The sequence below is a fragment of the Scophthalmus maximus genome, chromosome 16, assembly GCF_022379125.1.
Source record: "Scophthalmus maximus strain ysfricsl-2021 chromosome 16, ASM2237912v1, whole genome shotgun sequence".
In the NCBI taxonomy this organism is placed as follows: Eukaryota; Metazoa; Chordata; class Actinopteri; order Pleuronectiformes; family Scophthalmidae; genus Scophthalmus; species Scophthalmus maximus.
In genome coordinates, this window is record NC_061530.1 from 18,002,501 (window position 1) to 18,030,000 (window position 27,500).

At 44.3% G+C, this 27,500-nt stretch overlaps 1 protein-coding gene across 38 annotated transcripts in view; it reads right to left on the reverse strand.

Moving 5' to 3' along the window:
* Positions 1-27,500, reverse strand: part of LOC118287957 (ankyrin-3) — a 111,249-nt gene that overhangs the window by 70,004 nt on the left and 13,745 nt on the right. For 15 of the 38 annotated variants that reach the window (XM_035613643.2, XM_035613625.2, XM_035613642.2 and 12 more), the window contains exon 1: positions 9,194-9,940. The exons of 2 other annotated variants lie outside the window; for them this stretch is intronic. In XM_035613643.2, the coding sequence (XP_035469536.2) occupies positions 9,194-9,307 (114 nt within the window). In that variant the 5' untranslated portion in view covers positions 9,308-9,940. Of the gene's footprint in view, positions 1-9,193; positions 9,946-27,500 lie in introns of those variants that run through there. 21 more of the 38 variants (XM_035613646.2, XM_035613627.2, XM_035613628.2 and 18 more) reach the window with 9 other exon arrangements.

Below are 27,500 nucleotides of genomic sequence, written 5' to 3' on the forward strand. Positions count from 1 at the left end.
ATAGTTGTGTTTTGATTTTATTGTTTATGTTCTATTGCTTGATAAGCCAACGTCTTTATATTGTTTTACTGATCATTTGTACATTAGTGCCTCTGTGTCAATGTTTCCATATGTCAAACTGTCATTGATTTATTGACGATTCAGCGTCTGTGCATGTATTGTTAATACTTGTATGTTGTTGCAGATGAAAACTAGCCTACGTGGCTAAATCTTGCACATGTACATGTTGTACACATGTTAATTAATTTACACGGTCACATTCAAATAAATAATAAGAAAAAATACTTACGATACATTTAATATTTTTTGGGTTGTTGAGACTTGATAGTAAACAATAAGGTGTCAAACCAGTTGATGAACTTTTTTTTCCTTGCATTTTTCATCATTTGATCGACCAAAACATTTCACAGATTAATAAAAAAAATGACTGAAAAGTAATTTTATCAGAATAATAACTTGGGGAATTTATACGAAGCCTTTGATTCTCACCGAAACATTCCATCATCTGTGAAAAAGCGCGTTTCAGCAGTTAGTACTGTTATTCCATTAATGTTGACACCGCAGCTCCACTCCCACTAAATATTTGTTTTCCACTCGATGTCCAGCCGGAAAATCATGAAATCTACAGTAAACGGAGACAAGAGGAGACCAACTGTGCGAGCGCATTGAGTTTCACAGCTCGTGGCGTACAGAGGCAATTAAGGAACCGCTCGGCAAATCAATAAAGCACTCCAGTCGCATGTATAACATCGGCATGGCTGTTTCCTCTGCCGACTCTCAGGCCTCGCGGCGGCGGCCAGTCGAGGACTCCGAGCCGCGGCTTCCATTTCAACGCCCAACACTCTGTATTTATTCTGCTTTTCTCACGTGTTCATAAGTCGTACGGCGAGCCGGAGGGAAAAGTGAACTTCCAGGTTCTTTTCCAGAGGTAAATACAGATCAATTAACAACCAGGGCCGAACATTCCTTCACATGATGGTCTACTTCGCTAAGGAGAATCCAAAACATCAGGGCGTCTGTAGGACATTGGAGATGCCGCCTGTTCATATATCTCCATTTGAAAAGTGAGTGATAAAATGTTAGTTTTTAACTTTTAACTTATGAAATCAAGTGATGAAATGTCGACTCAATTGATCCCTGGATATGGAAAGTGCACTGCAGAAACCTTTTCTCATTTGCATTTAAAAACTACATTATTATCATTATTATTATTATTATTTAATTCTACAGCCTCATTTGCCCCACAAGTAAGTGGCCAATGAGAGGGTGGATAGATAGACTGCTTCAAAGGAAAGACAAGATGCAGAGCGCAAGAAAAACTGCATTGGACACATGCAGTATGTATAAATATACATAGAGGGGGGGGGGGGGGGGGGGGCTCACACCAAATACTCTTTGAAACCCGATTGGTCTCGTCTGCTGCACATCTCTGCACAGCGTTAGTGGGCGAGGGAACATGACTAAACAGAGGAACCCTTCAAACCTCTCTGCAGGACGGACACACTGCTGCGTTAGCTCACCAGAAATCCACCATCGTGCACGGCCCACGGATGTAGTTGGCAGGTATGAGACACAACTGGGGGGTAATAAATTGTCCTGAGCATCACAAACTCTCCAAAATAACTCTGCCGATGATGCTGGTGAGACTTTTATGAGAGAATGACCTTCAGGGGTTCATTCCCGTCGCTCCAATTCAGCAAGCATTTTTTTAAGGATGCCAATTTTCCAAAATGTAAATATTGGTATTGTTTCTGGAAACTGCTCTGGTGATTTTTCAAAAACACCGTCCACCTCCACTGACGTATTACTCTCCTACCACGTGCTACAGGGAAACAATTAGCTCCTCGACAGACGAGACCACGCGTTAGGAGTCAACGGGCAAAGCCGACGTCCGTTGTTTCTTTTCAAAATAAGACAGAGGCGGGAACTTGACTTTGGAGTGGGTAAAAACCTGCTTTTGTCTCAGCGAACAGTCTTGAACGCTGTGAAGAATGAGCTTAGCGAGGGGGATTTTCATAAGCTGATATACTGTTCGGCTTTAGGCTTCGGGAGGATGCAGATGGGCGGAGGACGCGGTTGGAACATCCCTTCACCACATCATGAACTGTGGCAGAACAGGAAATCTGGAATAGCTGAGGACTAAGACTGCAGCGATTTCCATCATCCTTAATAAAAAAAAACCCATAATGCTCACCATCATATTCTTGAGCCAAAAGTAATTAAAATGGAGCTTTGAACCGAAACCACCAAACCCAATATAACCACATGTTCTACGTTCTGTTGGCAATTCGAACATTAATTTGAGAAGCCTCCGAGTCCTGTTATTATCCTATTTTTTTGAACAACAGCTCGGCGACAGGGAAACGTCTTGTCTGTGTGTCCGTCTGATCCAATCAGGTCTCCTCCCTGCTGACCACCTTCAAAATGTCCGCTAAACTCAAGAGGACGGCGAACAGCCGCACAGAGTTTTTCCTCTCCAACACACACACACACACACACACACACACACACACACACACACACACACACACACCCGTATGAAGTGCCATGTGTTTTCCCTGACGCTGCATTTAAACATTCACCAGTTCCCCCCTGATCGTCACCAGCTCATCTACCCTGAGGTGTGCGCACTACCCACCCGGGTTCTTTACATCAAGTCCGCTCCATTTTCCGAATTCACTCATCCCGCAAAACCGAGGAGTTATGGAGTCGTTCCCGAAACGCTCTCCACATAACATGGACCGAATGATGAATCAGTTGATCAGAACTATAAACGGCAGATTGTTGCTTATCGATGTTGAAACCACGTGGGCAAATTGTTTCCCTTTGAACAAGCCTAAATTTGTCATTTACCCAGTGGCAGCAGGAGAAACTCCACACACACACACACACACACACACACACTCTGCCACCAAACCACGGCAACTCGGCCAATAACAGATGATGTCATCAACAAAGACGTGTCCCATTCCAGTCAGATGAATCTAATATACCGATGATGTCGCTGTGCTCTGCGAACTAATCCGACTATAGAAATGTAGAAACAGTGAGTGTGTGTGTGTGTGTGTGTGTGTGTGTGTGTGTGTGTGTGTGTGTGTGCGTGTGTGTAAATGGACTGTCCCAGTTCTCGGTGTCGATCTTCCACTGCAGAGGAGGAGGAGGAGGAGGAGGAGGAGGAGGAGGAAGTGGAGGATGAAAAGCCAAACTAACAACATCCTCATCGCTCTCCCTCTCTCCAACATCCTCCTCCTCTTCCCCTTCATTTTATAATTCCATCTACCCCCCCCCCCCCCCCATCATCATACTATCTCTTTTTTGCAGTATGTTGTAGATGTGTTACCTCTCTCCCCCCCACATCCCCCTACAACCCCCTCCTCCAATCACGGTGCCTGACGGGCTCTGCACCAATCCCGTGGCCCAGCAACCCCCTCCACAGCCTCGTCACAGTGAGTCCTGCCGCCGCGACGATGCCATGAAACACTTTTCTCCCCAACACCTCTCTCCTCCTCCTCCTCCATCCCTCCGTCCTCCCTTTGCTTTCCTCTCAGATCTCCTCTCTCTCTCTGTCTCTCTCTCCTCCAGCTGCCGTTATGCTCCTCTGCTCCGTAATGGAGTCATTGTATAATTCATAACGCTCCCCTCCTCTGTTAGGTTACTGGTTTTAAGACTTTGTCGTCTTTCGCTGAGTGCCGCTATCAATTTTTTTCACTGTTGGCATCTGGCGCTCCAGCTTGAGGATGCTCGCATCACTTTTTTCCTTCCTTCCTAACTGACTGCGCGTTCCCCTTGACGACGACAGACACGAGATGTAGCGATGATGAGGAAAACTACAGCAGAGTTTCACTTCTGACGTAGATGTTTTCTGTTCTCACATTTTCTCTTATCTGATTGTAGCTTCTCTCACCGTCACACAAAAAATCACCAGAAATCAACAGAAACTAAAGTCGCACTAATCGTTGTTACTATTATTATCAACCTACAATATGAGATATTGTATGTAATGCAAATAAAACGGATTTTAATTGAGTCGTTTGCAAATCAAAAGTTTTTTGCTTCAATCAAAGAAACAAAAGAAAAGAAAAACACTGGATAATATGATATATATGAATATGTAGATTCAAAGTGAACGGTGAATAAATCATGAGATTTTAATTTTTAAAATATAACCATGAATTTAAACCTCGTCCTCGGGCTATCGACTCCACAGAGCGGACTGGACTGGGACAGAAACAAACGAACAAACAGCCACGGGGTTGAACTAAGGATTATTTCCATTATTGATTCATCTGCCATTTTCCCCCTCAAGTTGTCAATCAATATTGATATTAAAAAACAAAACAAACTGACAGACACCTGGAAAAACCCCACATAACGCTGAAAATATGATCCTTCCTAAAACCTTCAGAAATATAAATCCATGTAAATAATCACAAGTTCAAGTAAGTTCTTGCCTATTATAAAAATATATAAATATCCTTCCTTCCTGCGAACAGACGGTGTCATCCTTATTCAAACGCGTGTGTGATGTGTAAATATAAAGTATATTCATAAAGGGGCAGAGACAGAGAAATGTAAGGAGTGAATATTTTTTCACGAGCAGCAGGTTCTTAGTGGAGCGGAGGACAAAGAGACGTCGACGCTGAAGAGTGAAAAGGCTTCGAATATGAATCTTGGCTCAAATAAGTGTCAGGGGATTAATGTGGTACAATGCCTGGTCTCAAGGGACCTCTGTGTGTGTGTGTGTGTGTGTGTGTGTGTGTGTGTGTGTAAACCTCCCCCCCCCCAGGTCCCAGAGGCAGAAGTGTGGCAGAACAATGCAGCCTCCTGCCAGCTGACAGAGAAGCAGGGAGGAGGTGGGGGTTGGGGGGGTGGAGGGGTAAAGACGAGGCTGCCGATGGAAAAAAAAAAACAGTCGTCTTTCCCCAAAAATAAACCTCAGGAGAAGCTGCATTTCCCAACAGCCCCCAACCCCCCAAACTCCGCCTCCTCGCCATTTCTCCTCTTCACTCCGAAATAATAAGACGCCTCAGCCGGTCTCGCGTACGACCTTTGAACCTTCTTGTATTTAAAAAAAAACAACAACAGTTTCCTGGAAACGCAGCTTGAATATCTCAAAAAAAAAATTTTCCCCATAAAAATTATGATTTTTTTTCCTACTTGCTGATGTACAAATAGTAAATGTAAAAAAAAGGAAAAAATCTTTTGAGATTTCGGGAAAAAAGTCAAATTACGAGAGAAAAAAAAACCCCATAATTTTTAAGGGGAAAAAATATTTAAGAAAAAAAAGTCATAATATTACAATAATTAAGTCATATTTAAACAATAATTAATCCATGATTTTACCAGAAAAAATCCTAATATTTGGAGAATTAGGCGTAATTTTGGGGCTACAAGTCATTTCAGAGGAATATCAGAATATTCTCTTCAACATGGCCCAAATACAATCAGGCCCTCTCGTGTTCAGGCAGGTACATACATGAGGGAGGCAGAATATTAGGAACAACACTAAAGTGGTGACCAGTTAAAACCCACCGCCCCCGACTCTGAGTCCGTCCTGCTCTCTGTCGTCTTGACGTCTGAGTGTGTGTTTCATTTCAGAGGACGCGGTGGAGGTCAGGCGAAGCCGCTACCGTCTGGAGTCACGCCACCCACTAAAAGCATGAGCTCCGGAATAATAAAGGAGGAGGGGAAACGATGCCAACAGTTCCGACTGAGTAGTGTTTTCGTTACACTTCGCTTCCCTGAAGCCTGTTGGCGTTGCACACGCCGGTGGTTTTTTGTCCCGTTGCCAATTTCGGTCGCTGCCGAAAAACAATATAACTTTCTTCCCCTGTGAGGTCAGCCGCCCGACACACACGGCTTCTTGCACACAGAGATGTCGGTGGGGGCGGCGCGGATGGTGCAGCGGTTAGCGCCGTCGCCCTACGGCAAGAAGGAGTTTTCCTCATGTTCTCCGCGTGTCTTGCGTTGGTTTTTCTACTCCGTCTTCCTCCCGCAGTTCAAACACAAGCTGCTCGGGTTAATTGCTAACATGCCTGCAGGTGTCAGTTCGTCCGTCACTCAGCCAACTGTCCGTCCAGTCGCACATACATTGACGGCATGTCTTATATTCGGAGCACCCAGCGAAAAGCTTTCATGGCCGCAGCACCGAGCGCCCGGTGTCAGTGGTGCTCGTAATGCTCAGCTTTGGCTTTTCAAGCTTCCCGTCAGAGCCATAAACCTCGTCATACTGTACACAGCTGGATGCATTATTGAATCGAATTAAGACACAGGGCACACTGTGAAAGGAATGATGCTCCATACGGAGTAGTGGCAGTGTGAGCATGAGACGCAGAGAGAAGTAGAAATTCCGTTAGACGGCGTGCTACATTCTAGTTTCTGCATCAAGAAAAATAATCAAAACTTTGGACAGAATCAGAAGAGATGTTTCCATCTGCCTCCAGTCTTCATGCTAAGCTAACCGCTCAGACCAAGTGGCAACAACCACCGTGACGCCCCCCCCAATGGATTGGGAGCTGCCATTTTGAAACCTCGAGTTCTTGTTTTTCTGAAACCAGAAGTAACCATATCTGGAAGAGCAGTGGAGTTTTTTTCTCGCAGACTTCTACAGAGACTGACTTTCTTTTTTTTGCAACCAGTGGAGTCGCCCTCTGCTGGTCATTCCAGAGAATACCGGTTTCAGGGTCGATCCAACGCTTGACTAGAAAGTCGCCCAAACTACTCTGAAGACTGCTTGACTATAATTAACATTACATCCCATTTATTTCATCAGAATATAAACAGAAAGGTCAAAAAGCAACATTTTTAATTACAATAAGTTTATGTATGGGATTTTTAAGAATGGATATTGGAGGACGTTTAATCTAAGCTACGCCGCATGACACGGCCTGTCAGAGAAGGAGGCCGATGCGAACGTTGGAGCGCCTGCTGAGATTTTCCATGTGGGAGAGAGTGAGTAAGCGAAGGGCGAGTGCCGAGAAGATACAGGGGGAGAGACTTTGGCATTGACACCGACGTCTGGTGCAGCTTGGTATCTGTCGAATCTACGCTGTCTGACAGGGAGCGACCAAGCCAAGCCAAGTATAGAGATCGAGTAAGAGAGAGAGAGAGAGAGAGAGAGAGAGAGAGAGAGGGTGGGATGAGGCGAGGCGAGGAAAAGAAAAGAAAGGTAATTGAGGCGACGTGATCCGAGGAGGGAGAGGATATTTTTTGCACCCTGGTGCCAAGAAATCGTCCCTGAGCAGACAGGCGGTGTGGATTTACCTTGAATGAGCCCGGGACAGCTGATATCCCCTCTACAGCGCCACGCTACAACACCGGGAAGCTGCTGATGTCGCCACACACACACACACACACACACACACACACATCACTACAGCAACACGTCGCCCTCACCTGTTGCCTTAATAAGGAAACTATACAGTAAGTCACACAGGCGCAAAATGTCCGATTGTGCCGTCAAGGTCGGAGCTCGAAATCCTTATTTCAAATATTTAGACGGCGAGGATTCTTTTTCCAGAATGACTGTGCTAGATATCTGAATGGGATTGATTGCATTATCTTTTTTTGAATTTTAAAAAGCCCCAAATCACACCAGACGTGATTAGGTAGTTGTTTTTTGGGCTACATCTGGTCGGGCCGTCGTAGACTTAATTTTGCCCAAAAATAGTCATTGAAAACCAAAATCGAGACGTGGTTTAGACGTAGGCAGAGACGCCTTTTCAAAAACAATTTTTCTCAGGTGGGAAATTACAGTTCAACAAGGAGATATGTTGGTAGGGGAGATTTGTTTCAATTATCGGTGAGACAATAAAATGAGACCATTCTCACAGGTCGTTTTGTCGCCAGTGGCGCCCCCAAGTGGTCGAAGTAACCATGGCGGTTCCTACAGTGGACCAGGCTCCGTTCTGGGGCCTGCGCCACACTTTGAAACCGTTCGGAGCGTTTCCATAACAACTGGTTCAAAACATGAAAAGTTGTTTCGGACCTAATCAAAGAAATAAAAAATACTGTTTTGTATTTTGTCTTTGTCTCTTAACTACTAACGAACCACAGGAAGTCGCCTCCCGATCCATTTTGACCTTGAGGCGAGTGAGGTCACTGGTATCGACTCTTTGTGACAGGTGGCTAACCCTGAAGTAATAATGGCCTCAGGCTGTACACACACCCAAATGTCAACACACACACACACACACACACACACACACACACACACACAAATGATTTTAAGCTCCACAACAGCTAAACACAAATCAACAAAGTTATTCAACACACTGAACAGTAACGTAAGGATCAACTGAAATTTCACCAAATAAATTTGTCACTGCAGTGACGACGGTTATAGATCTGGAGTCAGACCTATTGATCACCTTATTGATGTGTGTGTGCGTGTGTGTGCGTGTGTGTGTGCGCGCAATCAAGTCTTAACTCTGTCTTTGTGACGTATGAACACACACACACACAAATACACAAAAACCACCCACACCCAACCGCAGGGTGTGACTGCTGATGCTTCTGGGCTCTGCTGAACTCACACACCTTTCACATCAAAACACCCATGATGCATCAGAGCGCGCACACACACGCATTATTTTAGGCAGAGGGAGAGGATTATATATATATATATATATATATATATATATGTATATATATATATATATATAAATTGTGTGTATGCGTGATTTTCTTGTCTTTGCAGATTTTAATAAAAGAACTTAAGACTCTTTTTCTCACAGCAGTAGGAGCGAACGTCTCCGTCTCACATATTAATAATAGCATCAGCGCTTCCTAAAATACCAATCTGTCCTCCATGGCCGATCCCTGTCATCTTCTCTTTTCTTTTCTCTGTCCGCGCTCTCGCTCTCTACTCATCCATCTCTCTGTCTTTATCAACCCCCCCCCCCCCCCAAGCATTCCCACTGGGACCACCCCTCTTATCCCGCTGTGCGCGTGTGAGTGTGTGCGTGCGCGTGTGTGTGTGTGCGTGCGCGTGTGTGTGTGTGCGTGCGGAGGACGCATCATGACAAAAGAGAACCTCCTAGACTCCACTGTGGACCGCCGCGTCCCGAGTCTCTGCCCTGTGTCAGCTCTACGTTCTCATTCCTCCATCACTTTCCAGCTGCCTTCCAAACTCCCTCGCCCATCCGTCCGTCCTTCCTTCCTCCTTTCTCCTCCTCCGCCTCTCTTTCTCTACCTTTTTCTTCACTTCTTTGACACGCTTCCTCGCCTTCTTCTTCTCCTTCTCTTCCTCCGCGGCGTTGAGGTTCTCATCCGCCTTTTTCTTCAGTGCCGAGGCGGCGTGCGCCATGCTGCCCCAGTCCAATTAATCCTCACAGGTGGGAAACGGGAGGAAGGGGGGATGAATGGGGGGATGAAAGTCTTTCCCCTTTTGGCCCTTCTCCTCTTTGCTCCTAATTATCTTTTTTTTGGTCCTCCGCTCTCCTCAGCCGGGGTTTTGTCAGGGAGCGAGACCTCACAGGTATGTGAGAGGGAGCAGGGGAAGGATTTTCCTCTCCTCGTTTCCAGGATTTCCCTTTTTTCTTTTCTTTTGTTCCTTATCTCCCTCGGCAGCTATCCACACTGGGCACACGCACAGGTCCAGTCTGGGGCGGGACAGAACCAGGACATACTCCTCTGCGCCTCCTCCGCTGCTGCTTCCGCTGCTCAGCGCTCAAAGTGCAAAATAAGTGCAAGATGATGGCAAAAAAACCACACAGTATATCTGTAGGATCCGCAGTCTGGCGAGATTGTCCTCTTGATTAAGAAAGGCGCGTATAAAAATCGTTAGGTTACAGGTGCAGTAATTGGAGCTCCAGCGTTGGAGGTCTCAAGCTCCCGGCCCCCCTTGCCCCAGCAGAGAGCTCCGTCGTCTGGGTGAACTGACTGGTCCAGCCGCACCTGAGCACTGAGCACATCCTCTATGTACACACACACATGCAGACGCACACACTGTCCGTGACGCCTCGCCGGGACATGTGAAGCGGGAGGGAACTGACAGAGGCAGGGCGGTTGGGATAGGAGGAGGAGGAGGAGGAGGAGGAGGAGGAGGAAGGAAGGAGGAGGGAGGGGTGAGAGAGGAGGGGGTAAGGAGAGGTAGAGAGAGCAGCGGGGGGGGGGGGGGGGTAGGCATGGATGGATGGATGAATACCTCTGCTCAGCACCAGCTGGTTGTGGCTGAGAGACGGAGAGAAAGAGAGAGAGAGAGAGAGAGAAAGGGAGGACGAGGCTCACGCAGCGGAGCACAGTGTGCCGGACGTGTGCAGCCACGATGCTCCCGTTAACAAACTTATTCCTTTGGCTCGGTTTTATTTCCTCATGGTCACCATGGTAACAAAACAAGAGCTATATGATAAATAGATCTAGTTCGTTGAAAACACACGCGCGCATCATGGCGAATCTGTCACCGGCTTCCATCTACGTTCATCGTACTTTTTACTTTGGAAAGATTTTGTGTGTTGTTGTTTTTTTCTCATTTGTCCGTTTTTTTGCGTTGCATTTTTTTTACTGCTAAATCTTTTTTTTCTGAGTAGATTTTCCTTGTTGGGATTTAAGGGTCTGATTAAGGGTCACGTTCCCCGTTTGTTTTGTTGTTTACAATACTAAGGTGATAAACAATGGTGAACATTGTTAGTGTTAGTTGGAGTTTTGTAGTTTTGTAGTTTTGTTTATGGTCACGCAATATTTAAAAATCTTTCTCTACTGTCGCTTTTGATTCAGCTTTAAACAAAAAGTAAAAAGAAAAATGCGGTAATTCTCTCGGGTGGAGATGCATCGTAAGTTATCAGGAGGAAAATCTTAACAACTGACAGCAAACTACCATGTATGGCTAAAATGCAGTTAAATCAAAAGAGCGTCATGAAAACATATAAAGAGAACCATTACAGAAAGTCACTGAGACCTCGGAGATATTGGAGTTTCGTAAAGAAAGAAACGAGAGAGGAACCTGCAGGCTGCTGCGCACTGACGGATCCATTATTGAGATTATCGATGTAATAAATCGTTACACTGATACGCAGCTGTGGGGGAATGACACCTCAAGGGGGCGCCATCGTGATTTCTGTGCCGGTAGCTGTGTTGTTAATTTGTAACATCAGTAACATCAGTTACATCAGTTACAAATTAATGAGAAGCAAAAAAAAAATTGGATTTTTTTTTTTTCTACCACTCAAGTGTAAAAAAATATTTTTAAATATTTTTTGAAGAAGATTCATGTCTTTGTGTTCAGGATGTGACTCTGTGGTTATCAATGCAGAGACACCGCAGCCTTTGAATGGGAGAGGGGGGAGAGGGGGAGCGTCGGCCATGACGAGGACATGTGACGGCAGAAGCAGCTCGCGATTGGCTGTTTGTGACGACAGAGAGAGAGAGAGAGAGAGAGAGTGAGAGAGAGAGAGAGAGAGAGAGAGAGAGACGTCACTGGCTGCTCGGGGAGGCAGGTCCCGCCCACAAAAGGAACAATAACGAAGAGCAGAGGATGATTCAGTGCAAACGACTGAAAAAGCGTGAAAATCAAAAAAAAAAAAAAGGTGTAATAAAGAAACATGTTTATATTTTTGAAGTAGGTATCTGAAATAATTGTTTTGGTATCAGCACAGACATGTCAGCAAGAGTCTTAGACAAAGGGTCCAACCCAACGACAGTAATTGAGTTGACTGGCATCGTGACTTACTCCACCACTGGCTGCAGACAGAGCGCACATCTGCACGCTGCAGCTGCTGTGAGGGCGGCAGCTCATGGTCATGGTAAACCTGACAGCTTATTTTATTTTGACACACGCTCAAACAGCCTCGAAGAGCAGAAGGAAAGAATTTCCGGGCCTCCGTGCGTCTGCGGCTAATCACTGGGCAAACTTTCAGGAAAGAACTCATCCGTCAGAGTCAGGCGGGATGTTTTATCGGACTAATCCCTCATTATCTCCATCTGTAACGAGCAGCGTTATGAGGAAGGCGTCTTAGCCCTCCATCGCCTCGGGCCTGTCCTGAAACGGGGGATTAACAGCAGGTGACTTCATACTCTACACGGATCAGAAGTGTAAAATCTGGCCTGACAAAAGACGATGCCGTCTCTGGGGGATTTGACTCGACTTTCGCCGTCTCGGAGTGGAAACGGCAAACTCAGGAGAAATGTCAGGGCTCCAAGTGCCGTGGCGTTATTTCTGTGTTAACTCTACTCATCGCCTGCCTCACCTTCTTCCCTTTCTCCCATCCTCATCCTCTGCTATGTTTTCCTTTCATCAATCTTCCTGTCCGCATGCTGCCGATCGACACTGCCGGCAGCAAACTGCTGCGTGCACACAACCACGGAGACGCAGTTAATCAAGTCACGGGCCAGCGTGTGTGTGTGTGTGTGTGTGTGTGTGTGTGTGTGTGTGTGTGTGTGTGTGTGTTCCGGCCTCCACAGGGTACAAACTATATTGCTTTGTGGAGGGGTAATTATGTTTCATGTGTGACAACATGAATAATAGAATGAATACTAAAAACCAAGTTCCAGAGGAATTCGAGCTATTTCAACAGCTGATTGATCACTTTTTTACGTGATTGGTTATTGGCAAAACCTCAAGAAGCTTTGAACAACAAATATTCATCTTTTTTCCCCATAAAAAACTAAAACAATGAATCAAAAAAAAACAAATGAAAAGTGTTTGTTATAAATATACAAAAGAAAATGTTTGATTTGTCCTCCATGTGCCAGTTTCCCGCCCAACAACTGAAATAAATAAGTTTCAAATCAGAACAGAAGAAAATAAATGAACACTAGTTAATGGCAAGGAATTTATTCATTTACTCCTAAAGAGAAAATAAACTTTTATTCTGTCTTTAAATATATGGATACTGATGTTTAAAAGAAAAGAATCCTCTGGTGTCTGGCTCCCTCTAGTGGTAATCTAGGAGTTTTACAGCCTTTTTATTTTCTTCTTGCCTCTTCGCCATCACGAGCCCGATCGATTATTGATCAGTAAATAAACGAGAGCTCGGTGCAGAACACTGTAGAGTCTAATACAGAGACGCAGACAGTCAAACAAACAGTCATGTGAGTTCTCTGCCACCGAGATGTAGTCGTGTGTGTGTGTGTGTGTGTGTGTCTTTTGACACAAGCCATTAACTGGGTGCAGTCCCCTTGTTGGCCACTTGAGGGCAGCATCACACAGAGAAAATAAAAGAAAAATCTGTGTTGTTGTTTTTTCTCACCTCAAAAGATTAACTACTAAGTTATTTCATGAAATGTAGATTGATATTAAGAAAAGAGGTTGCTCTGTGTGTGTGCGTGTGTCTGTGTGTGTGTGTGTGTGTGTGTTTTTACTGCAGGTAATCATGTTAGCATTCTGTTCCACTGAACCCTCCAGTCTAATTAAACCTTACTTCTCATGCTGTATCAGGACATTCACCTCTATGAACTGAAATCATTAACACACACACGCTCACACACGCTCACACACACACACACCTGCAAACACGGAAATTCCTGGGGAGGAGGTAAAATGAGTGTTTTCTCGCTGCACGTGGATCACAGTTATTATTAGAGCGTGTTGCACCCTGCCCACGGCACCAGGTGGGTGACGACTACAACACCAGGACAATTAGCGTCACGTAATTTGCTCTTCCTTCATACGTACAGTAAAACTCACGGGATGGCGTTCACTGGAAAAGTCCCACAATCCGTTCGGGGCTCAGCGAAGCCCAAAAACAAAACACTTTCATTCTGTCGATTAAACTTCAGTCTCGACGCACATAACCCGAAAGTGGAGCAAAAAGACAAGCGGAAGCTTGAGGACTTCAATACCCAGAATTCATAGTGCTTCGTGGCATTTATTAATATCTAATGCAGCCTCCGAAACAGCAGCCTGAACTCAGAGACGGGATCCTTCTTCTGCGGTGCAGCACATACGGGGTTTGCAGCGACTACAGGGGAAGGCTCACGAATGCAGACTATGCTGAGGAGGTCAAAACATTTTGCTTTACCAGTGACAGATAACGAAATTCAAAAAAGCAGAGCTGAGCTGGGAGGAAGTAAACCATGTATGTTGAATATAGCGCAGCGGTTAAGAAGGAGCCGGCCACTCGCTCTCACACACTCATTCGATCGTACAGCACCTCTATATATAGCACCTCTATCACTCGTACATTCACTTGTGGCAAACTGCCATCGGGGAGCAAATCTGGGGCTCGGTGTCTTTGCCCCCACGTGCACCGGAGGAGCGGGGGGATCGAACCACGCGGCCCGCTCCGCTCTGACTCAGAGAGCCACAGCCGCCCCGCTGCGCCGCCTTCACTCTCCTCAACTGTAGCCATCTGATCGCTTTGTCCGTTTGCTCCTTATCTTGTGAAAGCACCAGCGAACCTGCCAATTGTCGAGCTCTATCTCCAGGAACAGGACACGTGGACGACCTGCTGCTGACCAGCGTGTGTGTGTGTGTGTGTGTGTGTGTGTGTGTGGCTACTTTGCTTAAAACTAAAACGATATCAGTCCACACTAACACACCCCAAAAGACTTGTATCACATGACCTCTCACGTGCGCTCCAGAGTAAACAGGAAGCAGATATTTACTCTGCAGTTGGATGCCAGATTTTAACTGTAAAGCTTTCACTTATGTCCTCATCTTTCTCCTTGTACGCACAACACTTGCCCTTTATTTGCTTTATTTTAGAGCTGCAACAGTTAATCGATTAATCGATTAGTAATCGACTACTATTTTATTTTTAAATGTGAATATTTTCTGGTTTCTTTGCTCCTCTGTGACAGTGAACTGAATATCTTTGGTGTTTGGACGAAAAAAAACATCATCTTGAGGTTTTGGGAAACACCATCGACATTGTTCACCATTTTATGACATTTTTCTGGACCAAACAACTAATCGAATAATCGAGAAAATAATAGACAGATTAATCCATAATGAAAATAGCCGTTATAGCCCCTCACTTTCTTCTTACTCTGTTCATTGTCTTGCACCAAAACAAATTCGTTCTATATGAAAACCGTCTTGGCAATAACCATAATTCTGATATATATCAGTTATTCAATTTCTTTAGCCCTCATATATCAATATCGCCAAGAGTCTCGTAAAAGCCAGCATCAGTCGGGCTCTAAGAAGTTGCACAGTGCAGGCCTGGAGGGGACGCTCAGCTGTCAAATCTACTAAGTGCTCTTATTGTTCAGACACAACATGGCCTCTGTCCTCCCCCAGACTGTCTCTGCGACTCTCTGTGTCGCTGTCACGTCTCCCTCCACACTGACGAAGCAGAATATCCAGATATCTGAAACTGCAGATGGACCAAGAAAAAAAAACAACCCCCAGATAAGGACGCATGTTCAAGAGGACAAAACACTGCTCGGCGGCTGGCTCAGTCGGGCAGATTTCATCATCGTCATCATCATCATCATCATCATCATCATCATCATCATCATAGGATGCATGGGAGTTTGGGTGTGGCCCGGCCCAGACAGTCCATAAAAAACATTAAGGTCCATTAAGAACTCTGTGGGAGTTCATGTGGGCGGACGTGGTTCATGTGCTCCGCTTCGATCTCCCATTAGTGCTCGACTGGAATGTCAAAGCCGAATCAAATAATCTCATTTGGACCCAAATCTCCGGCCTTCTCGAATGACCGATTTGGGCCGAGACACTTGATGGAGGAGGTAAACAAGCAAACACCGCTGCGCCTATATATATTTTGGTATGTGTGACGTGGTTAGAAACTTTCATGCATACTGCTGTGTTGTTGATTATTCATTACAATAGTTACATAATTGTTTCCCCCCCTGAATAAATACATACAATTGGTGGATGCTCCAGTGTTTCACTATCAATATCCTCGCTGCAAAAATTGAGGTTGCGACTAATAACCGATTTTCATGATCAACTAATTTGTCGGGGGGTTTTTTCTGTAAAGACACAAAACGTTTTCTAACGTCAAGTTTTTTCCAACCAGCAGTGCAACATCAAGAGAGATTCTGTTTGCCATGAGATTATTAATCATGTATCAATATACAGTAGCTACAGTTATCTTTTTCTTTTTCGGCGATGTGGCACCTCAATTGAAAAACAGTGTGACTGCAAGAAAACACTGTCAACACCGGAAAACTCCCTCTCACGCCGAGTGAGAGTTTCCCAACCTGCTTCTAATTCTGCCTCGAATCTCATCAGGACCAAAGTCGAGGAGGCACAGCTCAGTGCCGAGAACCAGGAAAGTGCCACTGAGGGATAAGTGTGTTATCACCATGGAGACCGACGACGCATGTGCCAAAAGGACGACAGGAGCACGACAAACCATGTGACACATGCTCGGCGAGGACGACTGAGCACATTTCAGGACCACCTGACCTCAAATCCCACATCTCACCAGTGGAACACGTTCACCCGCCGTCCGCTGCCGTTCCTCTGTCACGAGCGGGAAGAGTCGTCGGCACACAATGGGAAGGTCAGCTGCGTCATCGCCCGCGCTCCAGTGTGAGCTGGAATGACTCAGCCCCCGTGGCGGCAACGATAATGTCTCTGGTGATAATGGCGAGCGCACGTCTAATCATGTTTCAAAAAAAGGACACAGAGGGAACCAGGCGGCATGTGAACACGACGCGCTGGTGACACAACTGTCGTAGTGTCACGGATGGCGCGATGTCAGTCGGATGCTGTGTTTGTTTTCATGTGGGAATCTTTTTCTTTCTTCTTCTTTTTTTCTAGTTGAATATCTCATATAAATCATAATAAAAATCATAAAAATCGTCCGATATGAGCCTTCTATGTTTGTGTTATATCGGCATCGGTATCTGCCCTATAAAACTTTTATTCTACAGAATTAACAAATCAGATATATCACAATATAGGTAAAACTATTTTTTACAATGATCAACAAATGTTTACAATGCTGAAAAGTTGTGCTTACGTGAAAAAAAACAAAAACGTTTTAATTAAAGGTTATGTTTATTTTCTTCATTCAAGTTCAATATGTCTGGTTGTATTTGTGTTTTCTTTTAATTTATAGTTATTTATAATAAAGTTTGAGGTTAAACTGTAAAATATCAGGCCACAGCTACATTTCTATGTCATGAGGGTTTGATAACGACATTCAAGGAATCATTACCAATTTTTGAAAGAAATGTATAAATACTGTATATATCGTCCAATATATAGATAGGTATCGGAAATGTTTTACTCCCAGTATTGGCATCAGCATCTGCCCCTTAAAGTCCACATCCGTCGGGCTTTGCTAAATTATTAAACTTAATAGTTTGAACACCACTTTCTATAGATAATTAATAACACTTGCAATAGCAGGCGGAGGAACAATCTCTCAAAAGCTATTGGACGGGGCGCAGGTCATATCAGCGGAAATGCTAATTATTACTCTGACAAGCACCAACACTGTTAACTATTATATAGGCCAACGGTCAAAGGTCAAAGTCCAGAGCGACCAGATTATCTGCCTCAAAATCTGCTTTTACCTGCCGACTCCCCGAGTCAGAAGAGAGAGGGACACGGGTTTCAGGCCGAGGACGGGAGGTGACAGAGGGTTTATCATAAAGAGACCACAGTCAGAGGGAGAGAGACCTTAACTGCCACTTACCTAGAAGAGAGAGAGAGAGAGAGAGAGAGATAACAGAAATCATCAGTGAAGAAAAAACAAGATTTGATATTTACATCAGTGTGTTTTAGGGAGGAGGTAACTGTCTGTCTGTCTGAGGTCAACTCTGGTCTCCTGCTGGCACTCTGCCAGCTGTCTCCACGGCAACCAGATACACGAGCCACAAATAGCACGAGTATCCCTTCGCCGGCGCCGAGGCCATATCACACCACATCACGCTCCTTCACATTTCACATCCCTCCACAGCGACGGATAGATCTTTTCTTCTTTTTCTTTTTCTTTTAAAGAATGAACGAGAGGAATCGGTTTTGAACCAGCCACTGCCTGAATTCAAAGTGCTTTTATATTTATATGTTTTATATTATTTCTGAAGATTTTTCTGTGGTATACATAAGACAAAAGAAACGCACCATTGGTCTGGTGAATAAAGGGCGACATATTCAACCCAACATCACCAGGGTTTTTTTTTTACATTTTGTGACTAACAGTATTTGTTTATAGTGCATTTATATTTCTATAATGACATAAGACAGTTTTAGTGGGGAGGGTTTACAATTGAACAAGTACTGGATAACTCAATAATCATTTTAGTAATATATTGAGCAAAAACACAAAACAGAATTATGTTTTCTTTTCAGTTACACTGTGTAAGTCAGTTTTAAATTTAATATATTCATGTTTTGACCGATCGGTTGAGAGAGATTTTTATTTTATTTTATGAAAGATGTCCCAAAATCACGTGATTTAATCTCAAGTCAAATGTTCGTGGTTTCTTCTAATACTTCACATGTAAAATATCTAATTTTGTTATTATGGATTTTAGCAGTGGCTTTTTTATTATGACCCCTATTAGTCGTAACCATGGCAACAGCTACTCATGCCGGGGTTTTTCCCTTTGCGGACTGTTGTATATGGATACAACTGAAAATGTCAAACCATAACTCTACTGGCTCTCTTCATACAAAGTTTTTTTTAGCCCAGTTACAAGATGAGATGGTATTTGATAAGTGTTTAAAGCTTAGCACTGCCACACACATCACTTGCAAATAATTATTAAACATCAGGAAAAAAAAACTTGTTTAGGACGACGTGTTAAGACCCCAGATTTGAATCGTACATTACTCTTTCATCTGGTCGTCTTTGGAGAACAAATCCTAATGTATCCATCGCTCTCTTCTTGTGTGTGTGTGTGTGTGTGTGTGTGTGTGTGTAGCGATTAGGAGGAGCTATCAGTGTCTATAATGGAAAGTTCATGTCTAATTAACCTTTATAATGTCAGTGAGGGTTATCATTCCACATGGATTAGAGAAGAGCGTCAAGATACACACACACACACACACACACACACACACACACACACTTGCAGAGAGCATACTCCAGCTCAACAGGATGCAGCCACTTCAGGACGGGTATCCTGACCCAACTCTGGTGGGCCTACTCAGAAGAGCCATATGCAAATGACCCTGGCGATGACACCTTGGCAGGCTGTCATGGCAACGCGTCAAGTAGCAGGCGTGTGGCCGTTGGCAGGGGACAGAGGAAGAAGAGGGAGGAGGATGAGGAGGAGGTAAAAACAAAAAAAAAAGACAAGGGAGAGGATGGGGAATGGAGGCACCGGTGATGAGACAGAAGGAAGGAGAGGAAGGATGAGAAGGTGACGGAGGATGAATAACGAGGGAACATTTGAATGATCATGTAAACTAGGCCACTGGGTCTTTAGGTGTCAGCCAACATCTTTTTCCCGGGCTGTTATGCGAGTGGGCAATGGGACTGCGAATGGGACTGATGTACAAGCCACACAGGTGTGGGATTTACATTATCTAAGGTATTATCTGTGCCATCAGAACAGGGTCACCTTAATACGAGGTCACATTCACACACATTTACAGTTTTTGCGGTGGCATTAATATTGTGGGTCGTTGCTGTGTCAGCTCACAGACGTGGTGTCGGCACCTAATTGAGCTTGAAATACGTAATGAAACTAATTATTTTATTGTACAGGAGGTGCTGTTTTTGTGCTGATTTTGCATAGGGAATTTCTGTGTGTGTGTGTGTGTGTGTGTGTGTGTGTGTGTGTGTGTGCCCAAGTAAAAAAAGTAGCATTCTTGCTCTATATCTTTGATCCTGTATTGTGACATGACTGATGATCATCCTATTAACTGAAAGCATACATGGTCCTCACTCGTAACTTACACACTCTCAAACACACACACACACACACCGGATGAAAGAGAAGAGAGATAAATGATGACGCTAAAAACTGTACATGACGAGAGGAAACAGGCGCTGGGTGGAGAGAGAACAGCCATTCGGTGGGAGAAGAGTAAGAAAGCGAGGGAGAGACTGAATAATGTAAAGTGACAAATATGAAAGAGGGGAGATGGATGTTTCCCCCGACTCCATGACATCACCCTCTGCACGACCATGTTGCCATGGCTACAGTCACATTAACCGTGTGACCACTTAACCCGAGCTCCATCACTGAACTCCGGGCTCTGTACGTTTTCCTTGAGCCATGTATCTTATCCCTGAAGAAGCGACAGCCGATATATGAGACCTTTTTTTAATTTTAAGAGAATAAATGATTCAGAAAAGATTTGCAGTTATGTTCAGATTTTACGTGAAACAAATGTATGTTTATTTTCTCGATTCAAGTTCTATATATTTGCTTGTGTTTTCTTTTCATTTATAGGTATGTATGATAAAATTCATGGTGAAACCGTAAAATATCGAGCCCCAGTAAAATTGCTTTGTCACCAGGGACTTGATAAGGACATGTTGGGAATCATTTATGTTTTTTAATATAAGTATAAAGGTAATTTCTTTTCTTTTTTTTCTGGAGCAGGAGAAATGGCATCAATTTTGAAAATGATTACATGTTTTCAACTTTTTCAGCTTGCGAAAGAACAACCTCAAAGTCAGTTTGAAATCAATTCTCCTTTTCTCAGATCAATTTATGAAAATAATCTCTAGAGGCCATTGGAGGTACTTTTATGAGAAAAGTATTTTAAAAGAAACTAAATTAACTTAATTTTTGATGCAGAAAGTCATTTTTTGCTCTCCTGCCCTTATATTCACCTTTTGACTGCAGAGATTTATCTTATCTCTATCTTTATAGCAGAGCTACTGTACTGCTGGTGTATAGGTACAGAACAGTGATCTATAGCTGACTCTCTGCCAGCTTTTCTGCAAACCGCGGCTCCTTCTGAGGCCGACGCTGCTTAGTCAGTCCCTCCAACATTAAGCTAATTCACCAGCTACATGGTATTTGTGCACATTTTACATTTCTCTATACAGTCTCTGACACAAAGCAGCGCCGGAGGAAGCTTTCGCTCAGCAACAACCTTACTCAGCAATGGGATTTATTACATTCACACTCGCTGGCTCCACACATCACATCAAAAGATCAAAATTAAAGCTGTATGTTTGTTTTTTAATATAACGAAATGAGCCTTGGGAATAATAAGCTATAAAAATGACGACTAGCTCAATAAAGTTCACCACTGTGCAGAAACGTACTCACATAAAATCTCCTCTTCCCTCTCCATTCTTAGAGGGTGATGTAATTTAACCCCTTACGAGCCCTAACGTTATATTATATTATTTTATTGAAAATATCAACTTTATGTCCGATTATTACTATTACATTTCTGTCCCTTGCACTTCCTCTTTCTGCAGTTTTTTTAAAGGTACTCCAGAGAGCATTGGCTTCAAAACAACTTAAAATCAATGGATGGGTCAATACGGGAAACTGATTTTTTGTTTCAGTCAGTGTCGGTTTCTGTAACCAATCGTTCTATATGCTCATCCTCGTGATCATTATTGGAACGTGATCATGAAGACCCCCTCACCTTAACAAATGAGTCATTTAAGCGCAGACCATGATCGTGAACAAGTCGCCTTCGAACCTAAAACCTAAACCTAGCAGATTCGTATTATTACATCGATATAGTGTCAATTGGGCTCTATAAGACAAATAAAATATAATAATACAAATATATATTGTGTGTCTGGACCCAGCAGAACTCCCATTACAGCTACTGTGCAAACATTCTCACTCAATGCAAACTTTGGTTGTGCAGCAATTTCTTCCGAGAGCAATGAAGCCACATGAAAAAAACAAGAAATGGTTAATTGGCCTCATCTGCAGATGAGTGAACAGTGAACGTGAGACGATCTGTGTAATTACAATCGGATGTGGTACAGGAATCCTTACTGCCGAGGATTAGAGGTTGATAAAAGCACAGATCCTGGAGAAAAAACTAAAAAAACAGGTCTGCAGTTCAGAGTCCAACTCCAACTCTGCTGAACAAGGCAAACGCAGCAATGTGCGTTTGGAACAGAACCAGTGAGTGGTACCATCTCTTTCACCTTGTTTCTCTCCACTGAACTCCTCTCTATCAGTATATGTGTGTGTGTGTGTGTGTGTGTGTGTGCGTGTGTGTGTGTGTGTGTGTGTGTGCATGTGTGTGTGTGTGTGTGTGTGTGTGTGTGTGCATGTGTGTGTGTTTGAACAGGCCATGCTAACCGGGCAGCGCTTCATCCTGTTCCTGTGAAGTGTGAGAAATAGAGCCAAGCGCAGCATTCTGCTCCGCGGCTGCCTCAGCAAAAACACAATATGTTGGCTCTAAAGGGCCTCGCTGGCAGGAGCTCTCACCCCAAAGAGTATCATCAGCTTCATTATACTGTACTGTACGCGGCTTATTTGGCTACGGTATCTATCCAGACAATATATAGGGAAGCGAGTGAAAGTGGCCGCATGATGAATAGGAAGAACCTGCAATACAAAACGCTGAGTGTTACAATCTGCTCCGGCCTCATATCTACTGTACTTTCTCCGACTCTATCATCGCTTCAATGAAATCAACAGGTTGCTGAAAGCGTGTTTGTGCGTGTGGGATTTTCTTTTTGAATAAGACAAATGGGATTCAAGGGCACTCAGCTGATTCGGCAGGCTACAACTAGGAACAATTAACTCACAAACTAGAATGAGCCCTTGAATTAGGGCTGTTGACCTTTCATTGTATTATTCCCGCTACAGTGACCTTTCCAGCAAAGAAGAGTCCTTAAACCATCAAAATCATCTTTCGGAAAGGTACCACTCGATTATGACTGTAGGTCACTGGCTCCTTGTCAGATTGTGAAAGCCACGTGAATGGATTCCTTCAACCCACGCAACATCAGTACCCTTTCTGTCTAACCTCACTGACCCTTAGGCCTATCATAATGAGCGCAAACTAAAATACAAGTGGATCACGGATAACATTTGTCTCTGTAGGTAAAAGGAGCTCAGCCTCAGATATAGGGTGAGGAGTTTTTGACATCCAGAGGGAGCTCGGAGTCAAGCTGCTGCTCCTTGGCCTTCGAAAGGGGTCAGTTGAGGTGGTGTGGTCGTCTCATGAGGATGCCTTATGGACGCCTCCTGCCCTTTTTCCTCAACTGGGTGGAGTAGACCCTGAAGTCGCTGGAGGGATTATATATCCTATCTGGCCCGGGAACGCCTCAGGAGCACGCAGGGCAAGCTGGAAGATGTAGGTGGGGAGAGGCAAGTCTGGAAGAGTCTGCCAGCACGACCCAACTTTGGATAAGAGAAAGAAGATGAAGACGAGGAACAACAATACTGTTGCTTTAGTGTTGTAGAAGTCCATTAACAGAGTGGGCGCAGGTAGGCAAAAAGATTGGTTGACAGGCAAGAAGTCCATCCAATCATTTCATCCAGGGGAAAAAGTGGTTGGATGACCCTTTTATAGTCCTACAGCAAACAATAGAGTTTCTTCTTTTTGTGGTCAAAGCGTTTTCATTTATTCATTGCTATTGGGACGTAAGAGGATTTCAAGAGATATACTTCTGAAATAGATCACCTACCCACCCTTAAATGACTCTTACAGTTCTAATACGGTTCTAATGCCACAGTTACTACATACAAAACGCTTTAATTTGAGCACTTAGCATGAATAAAAACGCATAAACGTCCCTGGTGGCTGCAGTGCCCCCTGGTGCTGCTCTACGGTTTCCCTGATTCCAGTGCTACATGATGCCAGAGGTCTGGCTCGAGTATAACATGCCGACTTTCTGAGCAAGCCAGCAGAATTTTAGAATGGGCAACTCATCAGTTAATGTTGCACTCTGCAGCCAACACTTCCTGCTTCCAGAGAAGCGCTCCGCGGCATTGGCGCCCCAACGGTACGACGTGGCCAAACTCTCATCGATGGCTCGTAAGAGTGCAGGAGGAGTTATCAGGTTTCTCTGGCAACGTCCGTCTCAACTGGAATGGTGAGCGGCAGCAGGATCGGGGCAGCCATGGCTCCGTGCTCGCAAAACGCTGTGCACCGGGCATTCCAGCTGGGATTACACCCTGGTGTAGAGTGACCCTGTCTGACTCCGCCCAGCACCACCCTTCTGGGAGACGAGGAAACTTAGTGGAAATAATCCGATGTCGCCTGGGGCTGTCACGAACAAGCACACAGTATGTATGGTTCAACTGTAGGTAGGCAAGTCTGAAAGACTAGATAGATCTAGAGGAGTTTGTTTGAATACTTAAATGTGTCACTTCTGCAGAGGCACCACTCAGGAAAAGCCCTCATACAGTAGAGGGTGGTGGTCTAATGTGCAGAAGTGGGACCAAGTCAATGAAAGTCTCAAGCTAAGACTCAAGACTTGACCAAAAAGCCCAAGTCCCGCACTTTGCTCACCAAATTATGGCCATTTTTATCATTTTAAACAGGAAAAAATATCAAACATATGTAAAGAATGGATGCTTGTCTATAAAAATGTGTTTATTACTTTCAAATGACAAAAATGATCAGGTGGTGATTATTTCTTCCAGTCAAGATGTGGAAGTCCTGCTCTTCGGCTGCTCTGGTGGATTTGATGCCGGTTACAGCTTAGAGCAGCTCATTCGTTTGTTAATTTATTTTAATAGTTCCTAGTGTTGTAGGCTGTTAAGATTTGTCATTTGAATTTCTCTAGTAAAATGTAATGGCAATCCAACAGTTGTCAGCAAATTTTGCAACAAACGTCGACCTCATGATGACGCTACAGGAAAAAAAATCAATGGGTCACCAAACGTCGTGAGGATAAACCATCTGGGAACCATCAGGTATACTTTTAGGTAAGACGTCTGCATTGATCTGTAAGTCTAATTTCTAACTATAATTCTCTCACAGTGCACCTGGTATGAATCAGATCAGCAGTGTGCTGAAGCAACAACTTCATGCCTATTGAAAGCATTGACAGTATTGACGTTGGAGAGGGTGTGGGTTGAAAATGACTGAACGTGGGCCGTCATGTTACATAAGCGATGGTCCACTTCTCTCTCACTAAAACAGCAGAAAAACATACAGACGCGCCTCCACCCAACAGATGGTGTGCTTTTTTTTTAATATCCTAAAATATTCAGGTTTTTGGACGGATCAATCGAACCGTTGGCACAAATGGTCACTCGTAGAAATCCTCGGACAGACCAGCGACATCTTTGAGCGTATTGAGCAGATTGTTTGGTATTTGTGGAGTTCGTCTGCGCCGCGGGGCGTTTCTCGGAACACTCCTCGGTGAAGAGACTCAGCCAGGCGGGCTTTGAGTTACACGGGAGATATGTCAAATGCATACCACCCGGGGCTGTGTATATTGGACCCACACAGACCAAGTACAAGGCCCATATTAATCTGTGTTCGTGCAGTTTGATCAGAGATGCACTCTGTCGTGAAAACTGAGATCTCCACCCGGTGCTTAATGTGAAGCTGTGTACGTCATTCCTCCACCTGACGTCTACCTTCCACAGGTCCAAACCGGTTCTCTCACTTCCTCCCTCTCCCAGCGGGTCTTTTGTCGTCATGGTTACAACCATTAACACACCTGCTAAGCTTTTAGCTCCCCCGTGTCCCCCCCCCCTTCCATCTCCCCCCCATTTCTGCCATTGTCACAGACCTGGCCGGAACGACAGCTAAGGCGGAGAGAGGTGAACAAAAATATACTGTAATGGTAAGAAAGTAAACATAAATTCAATGATTATAATAATAATAATAATAATAATAAGGCTGTCAGTGTGGATGGATTTCCATCCCCATGCTTTATTGCACATTTTCAAATTGTGCAGAGGAATCGCTGAAAATTAAAAACCCAAATGTTCCCACAAAATGAAATGGAATGGAACGGAAGCGGACTCAGCAAATAAAAAAGTGCACATGAAGCATACGGTATGAAGTAAATGTTGACAAGTATTGTGTAGTATTTTGAGAGTAGTACATATTTGCCACAAGATAAACTAAGTTACGAACTTCTCACTCGTGGTTTGAAATGAAACAATGCCGTCTGTCTTTCCCAGCGCAGGAAGTCTTACTTCTTAGCAGCATTAGATATGAATCGGGTTTAACTGGCTTCCTTAATAACCACTCAGCTGAGACGACTGTATCGTTCACTGACACGTGGGCTTCATTTACCGTCCTCCAACTGAAGCACGACATCATTTCATGTCACTGAATAACAGAAAACACCCACATCCGAGCGTTTCAGTGGTTCTGTTCGTAGTACGCGGTTGTTCCTGGCTACTCACACTCGCACTGCCTGTTGATGCTGTACAGTCTGTGGATTTTCACTACAGAATACAGATTATCGAACCATCGCTCTCCCCATCAAAGCAAAAACATGGCCACCTCTTTTTTTTCTAGATTCATTTCTTATTTCCTGATCATTCTGCTTTTCTACTCATTCTTTTAAAAAACCTCCCTCCTTCTTTATTTATCCATTTCCTCCTCTTCACTCTCTGCCCACCCTTCTTCCTCCTGAGCCATCACGCCCTTTTCCCCCCTACACTCTTCTTTTTCATCTGTTTTTGCCGTTTTCTCTCCTCCTCCTCCTCCTCCTCTTTCCTTCCTCCTCTCTCCTTCCTCCACTCCCAGACTGTCTCTTCTCCACAGGATCACAGCGACACGACAGTCATCCCTCATCAGGCGAGACGCCGTCTCGCGACGCGATCGTGAGGTTATCGCTCCAGCTCCCGTCTCCTAAAATACTCTATCATTGCATTCTCTCTCTCTCTCTCTCCCTCCATCGTCCCTACCTCACCTCCCTTCCTTTCATCCTCCATCTCTCCTCTTTTTCCTCCTTCTTCTCCATCTCTCTTTGACTCCTCCTCTAATATGTTGGTCCTCTCTCTTCCCCTTCTGTCCTCTCTGTGGCACATATCTGAATTATTCAAATACAAAAAGAGTCATTAATCTCAGCACTAATACGACCGATCCCCATAAGCCCTGTATCTTCCAAGGGACACGGCATCAATATTAAAGGATGCGCTAAATCATACACACTCAATGTTCTTTGTAAGAGCCAAAAGCACCTGTTGAGTAAAGTGCGAAGAGTGTGTGTGTGTGTGTGTGTGTGTGTGTGTGTGTGTGTGTGTGTGTGTGTACAGGGAGACAATTAAGAACAGCTGACTAAACATGAGGCTGAATCTCAAGGTGCTTAGCCAGCAGCCATTTTTCACAGCGGTAAAGAAGTATTTTATATGCGGAATAATATTAATGCACAGCGACAGTTTGGACCGGGCTTTTCCGACGTTAGAGGTCAGCAGCATGCACACGAAATAATCATGGGTATCAAACTTAAACAGTTTGCTCAGGTTTGATTAGTTGAAATCTGTCAAGCACTGAAAGTCAAAGGTACAGTAAAAATCAGAATTGAGTTTTGTTCATTTTTGTCGTCAACCTGTTTTGAGGCAACCGTCACACCGCGGCCTTTTAAAGGCTGTAGGATTTAGAGGATTCGCTCACGGTGGGTTCACACCGGACGCGACGCGGGAACCGCGTTTGGTCGCAGAGCATTTCTGCTTATTTGTCATTCGCACGCACAACGAGTGAAGCAAATCCCGTGTCATCCGCGTCTTTGCATTGACCTTGTATGTGATCTACTTGCGCGAATAATTCATAA